The 11262-nt window shown below is 36.3% G+C and overlaps 1 protein-coding gene across 1 annotated transcript; it reads right to left on the bottom strand.

Moving 5' to 3' along the window:
* On the bottom strand, nt 1-11262 carry LOC109067059 (calcium-independent phospholipase A2-gamma-like). The gene is given in 10 exon segments (XM_042739714.1): nt 1-1280; nt 1852-2063; nt 5537-5718; nt 5788-5845; nt 6245-6416; nt 6509-6603; nt 7348-7499; nt 7608-7757; nt 7907-8957; nt 11109-11262. Coding segments are annotated over 9 exon segments (2169 nt in total). The 5' UTR covers nt 8777-8957; nt 11109-11262; the 3' UTR covers nt 1-1002.

The raw sequence follows: 11262 nt of genomic DNA, 5'->3' as shown, positions 1-11262 counted from the left end.
AAGTTTAAAATCATTTATTTCTCTTCATAATCATCAGGGAATACAGTTTTAAGGTGTTAGGAAAATGGAATTTCTGATTCAAGCTGTTAAAATTGAAATCTACAACACTGTTATAATTTTGCTCATTTTACATATTTTTTTTGTTTTGTTTTTTTTTTACACATTCATTTTAAGCAGGATTAAGGATTAATTATATTTTACAATATTATACACTCGGTCTGAACAGAACCAATAAATTAGGTCAAATATTTTCCAGCTAAGTGCATGCAGAAGCAAATAAAAATGTGTACTGGAAACCAGCTGAGGCATTCAAACATAATACACAAAATCAATGATCATTTCATTAGTATTTCCACAATAATCAACGCAAGCCATCTTCAGCCATAACACAACTACAATGAGTGCTTTCGAAACATTGCGTGCAAAATCTTTAAAACATCAGTGCTGTTGGATACGTTTGCGTTCTGACATAAAATTACAAGGCTGATTATTTGAATTTAAATAAAAAATTAAAAAATGTGGTTGAAAATTATTTAGCATTTAGCAGCTCACCTCATGCTAACTAGTACTGTCAGTTCAGTCCACTAATACTAAAGGTTTTTCAAGGAGAGACACTACACAACAGCAAATGTATCCTATTGTAAATTAACGGATCAAAATTACTTGAGTATTTCCCAACAGATGAAAAGCAGCAAATGCAAATGGTAGCTAGTCAGTGTTGCTGTTAACATTTCATGCCTTCAAGGCTCTTCGTTTCAAACAAGACAAGGTAAACAATAACTTTTCTTACAATAACAATACAGCCTTAAAATCAGACCTGATGAACCTTTTAAATCTTATGTGCTCGTCAATATGAGGCAACAGACTTGATTTCCTGTTTTAAACTGCGGTATGGCAACATGCAACATGTAATTCCACTGCAGCGCACAGTTTATTTTGTTATATGTTAAACAGACAATGGAGAAGGTCAGTGGTTGTGCTAGTGTGGTTTAGAGTGTGAGTTTAGAGTTTGGAGCGAAAAGGAAGGCCATCGTACATGTCAGCTTTAAGTTGGGCCCATTCGGCTAGTTTCTGAACGATGCCCTTTTCTTGAGTGAGAACACTAGCCACTTTCTTTAACTTATTCTCATTACGCTCCAGGTACTGCTGACCCTCAGTCTGCAGGACGTCCAGCCTATCCTGTCTGCTCTCGTCCAATGGGATCTCCTCACTCATTTAGTGTGCTTAAATGATGTTAGGGTTTTAAGGGGGGAGTAGGTGTTCGGGGGTGGTGTGGAATTCTGCATTGTGTGGAGATATTCATTATTAGAGGTTTTTGTTTTGTTATGGTTTATGTAGTGTTATGACAAACAACAGATTTATTTATTACTTTACTTGTTTCATACTGTCATATCACAGTATTCATTATTGCATTTTTTAAATAAAATATATACTATACTTTTTTAAATATATATGTCATTGCAGTGAGAGACAAACAGCAGAATGTTTCATGATTTAAAATGCTGGTATCATTTTTAGAAATTAAAATAAATTATATTTTTTTAAAAATATAATTTATAAATTTTATATACATTTTTATATACATTTTGTATATTTCTAAATGATTTTTTTCCATCTGTAAATTATTCAAATTTAATTAAATTTACATTTGAAGAGTTTTATATTTTTTGTGCAAAATCAGATGATTATTCTTATGGAATAATTTTCTAAATTCTTGCTAAAAATAACCCTCAGCTGCTCCTGTCTAATTTGAAGGGATATGCGCTACACTCAGGTGTAGGTGCTACACTCAGCACAGAACAACACAGGGACAGAGTGGACAGATTTGATCATGTAACCCCATCTTCTCACCTTCAGTGTCTGTGGCGCTGCTGATGACATTGGTGAGTTTGGTCTTCAAGCTGGTATAAGTGCTCGAGCTGGTCTTGCCTACGGTTTCATATCGGCCTGTGCCCAGAGACACCACACACTGCACAGGTGTGTTGGGCCACAAACACTTGCTCTCGTGGATGGCCAGAGCGGTAGGGTTGTTGATCAAGAGACCACCGTCCTGGATAAAATTAAAAATCAACCAATTTTAACAATATCACAGCCAGGTAAAGGCTATTTTAACGATATTTTGTGTTTGTGACAATAGAAATGGTATATTGTTTTTCAAAGTGAATGTTTGTTTTCTTAATTATTGGTGTATTCTCTGTAAAGATGGTATCTACAACACTGCTCCTGGAGAGCTACCATCCTGCAGACTTCAGTTCCAACCCTGCTCCAACACACCTGTCTGAAATGATCAAGTAGCCCGGAACACCTTGATTAGCTGCTTCAGGTGTGTTTGATTGGGGTTGGAGCTGAAATCTGTAGGACACTAGCTCTCCAGGAGTAGTGTTGGAGACCACTGCTGTAGAGTATAATGGACGCAGGATCTCTAGGGACGCAGGGTAGAGCCACGTGAAATCCATTTATTTGGCATGATCCTTCTCCGTTTCCATGCCTCTCTTAAGGAGTACATCAGAGAAAACAAGATGAAATCGTGCACTAGACAGCATTCCTCTTTTCTCTAATGTGCCCTACATTTTAGTGACACGGAATACTGATGTGTATCAGTGAACTACACGCTGCTTTCCCAGTCCAAGGATAACGAAGGATAGCTCATTAAAGCAATCAAAAGCAAATTAAAAGGAAATTTCACCCAGAAATTAATATTTTGTCATCATTTACTTCAAAACCTGTCTGACTTTTAGTCTACTTTTATGCCTTTTTCCCCTTCCCAGCATGGATGAAAAAACAGCAAAAAAAAAAATCTACTTTGTAACAGGGTCACTATAGTTAATTAAAACCGCTAAAAACAATGTTGTTACTAGAAAACATTACCGGATATAAAGTGTTTTAAAATTGTAACTTATTTTTTTCAGCTAGTTTACATTTATTTCAGCCAGTTAAACTACTAAAAACAACAAACTAAAACTGAAATATAAATTAATAAAAACTACACAGACATAATAACAAAACAACAAAAAATTACCAAAACACTACTTTGTAAGTACAAGAGCAGCATGAAAAACTCATTTTGTGTTCCACACTAGAAAAAAGAAAATCACATTTCCTTAATGAGGATGAGTAAATGATGACACATTTTTTATTTTTGGGTGAACTATTCCTTCAATGATTGAATCAATGAATCAATCAACTGAAGAAGAAAAACAAACAAAGAGTAGAGGATTGACTTCTTGTTTGATGGTCGAGAGTCCTTGAGGAGAGTATGCATAACAGATTACAGCCCTGGCATGTGGAGAAGAGGATGAGGTGATGTTCTGTTCAGGGGTAGAGAGAGAGAGAGAGAGAGAGAGAACGAGTGAGAGATAGATAGAGAGAGGTTCTGTCATTGGTGGCATTCGGAGTCTGGGCATCGAGTGCTCTGTTGGCAACAGGTTTTAGAGCCAAGAGCCTCCAATACATTTGCATTTTAATGAGGACACATTTATCCCACACAGTAAAAACATACATCAAAACATCGCACAGCAGCTTTGAATGCGGAATTATTGGAAGATTAACCTACTGAATGTGCATTAAGTGGGTTTGCTCGGCCCTTAGGCCAAAAAAAAAAAAAAATTTTGAATCAGCTACACAGACTATTAGACGAAAAATGAATACTGTCTAAAAACGGTTCATTCTCATCTTGTTCACCAATAAATTAGGCCTTCCCTAAGGACAATGTCACTCCAAATTTCCCATCCAGTGTTCTCCAAAGAGCATTTGACCGCAAAATGAGGATTATATCTAAAGGATGCATGAAAGCATCATGTGGGTCAATGAGCATCTATGATAAAGAATCTTTTTAATGAAAGGAAAAGGAAATCTTTTTTTCTGTGCATTTCTGGTAGCACTATATGATTTAAAAAAAAAAAAAAAAACTATTAAAAATTGAATAACATTTTGATTAAATATTATTTTTATTATTATGAGATGCCAAACAACTTGATAAACTTTACAAGAATTTAATTATTTAAAAAGCTTAAGGTTTCTTCTTAATCATGATATTAGGACTTTTTTTAACTTTAAGCCCATCCAAAAAAAGACAATAATAATAATAATAATAATAATAATAATTTCAGATATTAATGTATTTTGACATTAATGTATTATTTCAGATTTAAATGCATTATGAATAAATTAATATAGAAAATTCTTATTAATGAATTAATAGAAAACAAATCACACCATTTACCCCTTGTGACCTATCAGGACTTTTTGTTTTTTATTTTATGCCCCCCAAAAATATCAAAATTTATTTTAATTCTGAATTTAACTGTATTTTTATGTTTTTTAAATAAATTAATAGATTTAAAAAATGAATAAATTAAAAGAAAAAACACATCATTAACTTGACATATATATATATATATATATATATATATATGAAATATATATATGATGATTATGAAAATAGAAAAAAAATATGTCATTTACCCATATGACATGACTTTTTTATTTTATGCCCCTCCAAAACAATTTAATTAATTTAATAAACATATAGATAATAAATAATAAAGAAAGAAAAAAGCACAAATGGGTAAAACTTTAGCAGAAACTGCATGCAATCCTCCTCACTCTGTTTATACAACCATTTCTAAATAATAACAGGCCCATCTTCTTCTTGACCACAGATCTCATTGGACTCTGAATAAATCTTTTTTCTGAATAAATCTCAACAGCTTTATTGGCCTTTTTGGGACAACAGGGACATTTTGAAAAGCTGTGTGCAAACTTGGTGGTTGTCAATAGGCAGACGGACAGAATGACGCCTTCCTGATGGCTCAACAGACACCGCTGAGGGCTACGATTCAACATTAACGTCTGCCACTTGGCTGATGAAATCTCAGGCTGTGAGGGTGTGTTCAGTGTGGCAGCGGTGGCACCGTGCCAGTTTGAGCTGGATGAAGACAGCTACTCCAGGGTAAAGCAGACACATATTCAAACCAGGAGCTATTCAAAATAATACACTTTCCCCTTCTGGTTTGTGTATCCCTTCTGTATTACAAATCTTGATACATATTGCAAATATGCAACCACACTTCAAGGCTATTATGATTAAGAGAGAAATGGATCAGAGAAGTGAGAGGAGTCTAAACAATCTCTCTGACAGGAATCTCTTCAAATAGCAATCTGAGAGCCACTTTAAGGGAGCCGAACTGAAGTGCCCTAAGTGACGGCACTCAAGAACAACACTAATGAGTCTGACTGTACAGCCCTGATGAGACAGTACAGGAAACTGCCTGAGTGCATGTATGTGCAGAGTTTGCTTTCCCTCCCTCTTCTCCTGACAAGAACCTAAAAGGGTTCGTAATAATTTTCAATACAGCAAGACATCTAAGCAAGGAGGATGAGGTCACAAACAGTCAGAACACTTGGATCTCAACATGTTTGTTAAGTAATGTCATATAATAATGATTAGAATTAATATGGTTTGGTTAAGTTAAGAGAAGAAGTGTGTTTAATGTAGTTAATGCAGGACTTTGTTTGCTTTATTTGGTTGGTGTAGTTTATTAGTACAAATTCCTGGAAGTATCCTGGAGCAGCAGAGGATGCTCGAATGGCCTGCCACATTTTATGCTGGCAGCCGCCTAAGTAGTGTGATCGAACCCCAGGCAGGAAGTTATAATTCCTGAAGACATACGCTTTCAGCGGCAGGCCTCTGTTCACAATGGTGCTCACCGCTGACACCTACAGGAAGCATTGAGTGATTTAACTAAACAGCGAAAAGATTTTTAACAAATATATACTGAAACCCACCTTAGGGCATTTAGGGTTCTTGGAAGTCTCGATCATTAGTCCAGGCCCCATTCTTTCTCTGTTGAGAAAAATTAAAAATTAAAACAAAATGTAAGCAATAAATGAGCATTATATTGTACTACAATCACTTTACTGCATATTGTTTCTATTTATTGCAATTTGCTTTCTTTTCAATGCAGTTTTATATGTGTCTCTCTTTACCTTTATTATTTTATTATACTATATTTATATAATAAAATTATATTATTTATTACTTTTTCTTATTTTTTTATTTCTATTTTCAGGTCCAAAATATTTCTGCACTTTACAATGATAACAAAATAAATAATTAAATAAAAAACAAAAAAAACATCTGTTTTATATTGGCTTGTTTACTTCACTTTTAAAATAACTATAAATAATAATAATAATAATAATAATAATAATAAAAATAGGCATGTTCACTTCATTGTCTTACTTGAGGATCTCTTCCCAGATCTGGCTGTCATAGTACGCATGACTCCAGCCCATTTTCACTGTGCCCACAATTAGGTTCTGTTTAAAGACATCAGATCCCAACTTCCGATAGAGTTCCTCACACTCCTCCAGAGGGATCTGGAACACACCCAGCATAAAGGCCAGGATGGACCCTAAGGGGAAAAAAACCCATAGATTTAAAGGAAGTTTATTCACTACTATACCTAATAGACATTTTCCAAGTAGTTATCATAATATACTGTACCTGTACTAACTCCACATATGTAGTCAAACAGCTGGTAGATGGACTTCCCTGTCAAACTCTCAAGCCTGTGCAAAGCCTGTAATGCAACCAAACCCCTACAAAACAATTACATCAAATTACAGGACTGCACACTTTACATTTCACTGCAAATATAAACATGTTCATTCATCTTATAACATACAACTAAAGGATAAATTCACTGAAACAATTAAGGAGTTTTCAAGAGTAGTTAACATGGACAATATAATAGGCATTAACATTTTAGGCAAAAAAAATTTGGGAAAATTTCCACAAATCTGTACGCAAGGTATTGTCGACAATATAAATCACCATTTATTTTTATTTATTTATTTATTTTTTTTTAATTTTTGTTGCTCACAAATTCAAAATGAAACATTCCATATGGACTTTAATTGAAAATTAAATGTATTATATGTCTATAGATATGATTTGATATTTTACATTATTTAATACTAACCTGATATTTTATATTATTTAATACAAAATTTAATTTTGTTTATTTTTAACTTTAAATTGAAAGAAGATAAAATATATCCTATCCCATTGCTGGAACATATAATGGTATATCATAACATATATAATAGTGGTATATCATTTTATTCTTGGTATAACTGTGACAAAACAAGAAAAAAAAATCATTAAAATTAGCCTAGGATGATGGACAGCATCTAAAGGGATTGCAAAATTGTGTCAGTTCTATTTTTTGATGACCTACTTTTAGGTAAATTTGGGCTGACCTACTTTTATCTTAAAAGTGCTTTCACAATCTGTTAACTTTCGGGTTAATAATTTTTCCATAGCAGTCATCTGTCTGTCACCTGGTCCCTCCTCCGTCAATGGAGAGGACACGTATTCCTCTGCCTTTGACCGGGTCGTTGTAGCCCACCAGGCCCAGAGCCTGTCTCACTGCAGCCTGCAGATTGACGTCTCTGGCCTGCCTCAAACGCAGCAGACACGGGATGACCTTCTCCTACAGCCAGTGAGAGAAATGATGAAATGAAACACAGAAAGTTATTAAAGGAGTTTACAATGTAGAAGAATAAATCCGGACATGGCAGATGGTTGGACACACACTTACAGTGACTGCCACGCCTCTGGTCTCTGGAAATTCCAGCAGGTGGAAACTCAGTTCCTCCACCCTGCTGATGGTGATCTTCACATCAGTGACTCGTTGAAGACTCTTGACCAGTGCTCTGGTTCGGTTATCCACACTAACACGTGCTATGATCTATATACAACACACAGAACAATTACACTTAATTCTTAAACATTATAATCAATGTTTTCTGCCCAGCTTGTGCTTCTAATAAAAGAAAGGTTTGGGTGATAACTGACCCCGTATTATATTCTATTATATTTACAGGGATATTATTCTACCTTCTCCCTCTGAGACAACAGTCTCTGTGCTTTCTCTTCTGCCTCTTTTTGCTCCTTGCTTTCTGCACTCTTTGCATCCTGGGACACAGCCCGTTCAGATCCAGAGGGTTTTTCCTTCTCTGCTGTGCCACTCTTTGAATCCGCTCTGAACTTTGGGACGAGAGGAGCGATGTAGTTTCCTACAAAAGCCTGGATGCTGGGCCTGGGGTAGAACAGGTAATGACTGATGCCCTTCCTTGGCGATATGGGGATGTTTGAAACACCCTCATCCTGAGCTGGAGCAGAAGGGGCTTCTGGACTTGGGACGGAGCCATTCTTGTCAATAGCAGGAGGCGTTTCTGGTGTGGCTCTATAGGACACAGGCACCTCCATTAGGATATCATCCTTGCTACTTTTTGGAAGAGCACTAGGCTGGATTTGAGATGTCGAGGATGTTATGTCTTCTCTAACCCGTTGTGATCTTTTGTCATCTTGCGTGTCAGTTCCAAAGTAGGCATTGACATGTTCAGCCAAGTGATTGTATGTTTCATCCATGTTGGTTGTGAAGGCTGCGGGCTGAAAACGTTGCAGCGTTTGCTTTGCAACTGCACTGGTCCTGTTTCCTGTGCTGCTAGACAGACTGCTGATAGATTTTGGGTCTTCTTTATGAAGCTCCATGTCTTTTTTCACCTCTTTCTCCCTGGGCGGCTCAGGTGCCGCCACAGTCATGAAAGCTCCGGCCTCTGCCTCGGGACATTCCACTTTAACCTCTATAGTTTTGCCCTGGGTGGCACTGGGTTTAAGCCGTGTGATCTTGGCGAGGAGGTCGGTGTTCACCGTTCCGCTCACGGCTTTGGTAACGGTGTCCAGTGTGCTCCTGATGCGCGACATGCGGTGAGGTTACTCGAGGGAGTTCTGGGATACTCCTTAAGGAAACACACGTGTGTGGATTGGGCATCAGAGTTGCTGAGCCCTGCAGAGCTCAGTCAAAGCTTTAGCCTTTTCACATCCACTGGATAAGGACTCCATGATAATACATGAAGTAGGAGGACTTTCTCATCTTAAAGGCAACCTGTAATGAGAAAGATTGTTATAATTAAATTAATAATGTTCAATATTAAGAAATCATCAGTAAGTAACCATCCAGAAAATCCTAGCAACTGCATGGCATTGAGCTAAAAACAGTCAGAACCCTTGAGCAACTGCATAGGAACACCCTGGAATCACAATATTTAATATTTAAAGTGAATAATATGTCATAAAAAGAAGGTATTTTCTGCATAAAAAGAAAGCGCGCATACTGTTTTCTTTCTTTATTTTACAAAATCACAGCTTTTTGTTGTTATTGTGAGTGTACACTCATAAAAGAATACTTTACGGTTTCGAATGATGAATTACTCTTATGACGGCATATTTTAAGTTGAAAAAATGTAAGTGCTTTTACCAGCGCCTTCATTAACTGTGCTTTCCACGCAAACACTTGGATATTTATCTAGGTTAAACATTTAAACTAACATTGTGATATGCTTAAAGTGTTTTATATCTAGAGATTTTATTGTAGGCAAGTCAAGTGTTGATTTGAGAAGGATAAATTGATCAAATGTGGTAAACTCACTGGCGGCCGCTTGGTCGTCACTTTAAAAAACAAAAACATGTGTTTTACAAACAAAAAATGCTACATTTTTATAAATTACCTTAATAAAGAAACAAAAAGAAATATAACCACTATGCAATTAAAAACAAAACTGAACTATTTTAATGGCTGTACAGTAGGCTATGGAATGCGAAAAAGAGAAAATGCCAAAAATATTAATGGTCCTGAAAATAGGCTTAATTTTTTTGTATGCAAAATATATGTTATCTCTCATGCGTTATATTCAAAGTTGTCAGAACAAATAAGAGAAGTAATATTTCAAGTTAGTGAACGGATTGTTATTTTGAGTCAGATAATTTCAATGAATCATTTGATTCGGTTCACAAAACCGGTTTGAATGATTCATTCATGAATCAGTTAAACTCACCAACTCCCAGTAGTTAACAGCTCACAGAGAAGGCGGAAATTTTATACGAATAACAACTGAAACTTTCGGTTTGTTGCTGATACATATGACTAGAAAACTTGAAATATAGTGCACGAGTCATATGGAAGTCTGAAGTCTCCATTCATTCAACTAACGTAAACATTAAAAAGTGACTTCCTCGAAATGTCTTATTTTGTGTTCCACGGAAAGAATCTCATACAAATTTTAAACGCGGTGAGAAAATTAAAAAAAAAAAATATAGAGTGGAATTTTACAATCATTTGTAAAGCATCGCGTTTTGGTTTTAGCGCACCCGTCCCCTGTCAGTCATCACCATGGAAACCGACGTCAACATTTCAGAAACGCTGACAGCTATGGAGACGGACAGCGCACAGATCGCACAATGTGAGCACGAAATCAAAAACATCGACTGGATCTCGTGCAAAGACTTCACAATCGAGATCGGAGAGCAACAGATCAAACAATACATGGACACATGGGAGATCCAGCAGCCCGGCTGGCTCTACAGTCTGAAGTTCCTCCAGGAGACCGAGCTGGAGTTTAAAACGCAGTACCAGTACGAAACCAAATGGAGCATCCCGACCCAAACCGCCCCGATCCCCAGAGCCACAGCCAGCGTGTATTTCATCATAGAAATCTCCAAAATCAGACCAAACGCACTGCCTGTGGATGTTCACTTCCTCGTCGAAACCAACAGATCCAAACTTATTCCAGGACAGACGAGGTTCAGGGAAAAGTGGCTGATGGATGTCACTGAGAGCAAGACTTTGCTTATGGACACTGTTGACTTTTAATACTTCAAAATATGTCTGTTTAGCTCTTTAGAGCTGTCTACAGACGATCTCTTTCAATGGAAATAAAGTAAAATGAGTTAACTGACGCTTCATAAGGAAACACTGTAGTATCAATGTCTCATATTTACCATATAAAGTGCTGTTTTGACACTGCAGATCGAATTATCTAAACGCTGATGACTCTTACCTAAATAATAAGTTATCTATCTATATATAAATGTAATATATTTATAGATATAACGATTTATTGTTCATATGTTTATTATTTTTAAGAGGCGCCGCTCATTGGTGTCGTTTTGAGCAGCTAAGACTGCATAAAATAACAGGCTAATTCTGCTCTTTTAAGCCGGAGTTTCAAATGTTAAGAATAAAAATGAAATGACATACCCGCCGATTGCTTATCATTCGCTGTCATTTCGATATTTTGAAAACAGAGAGACGTATGAATCCCAAAATTGACAATTTGACAGGAAACGTATAGAAACAGAAAAGATGACGCGATGTGAACACAGCCAATCAGAGCGCCGCGAATCTCCTCTTC

This window comes from Cyprinus carpio, chromosome A4 (assembly GCF_018340385.1).
Source record: "Cyprinus carpio isolate SPL01 chromosome A4, ASM1834038v1, whole genome shotgun sequence".
Lineage (NCBI taxonomy): Eukaryota > Metazoa > Chordata > Actinopteri > Cypriniformes > Cyprinidae > Cyprinus > Cyprinus carpio.
The sequence above is the reverse complement of the archived record's forward strand: the minus strand, read 5'-3'. Positions and strand labels throughout refer to the sequence as shown.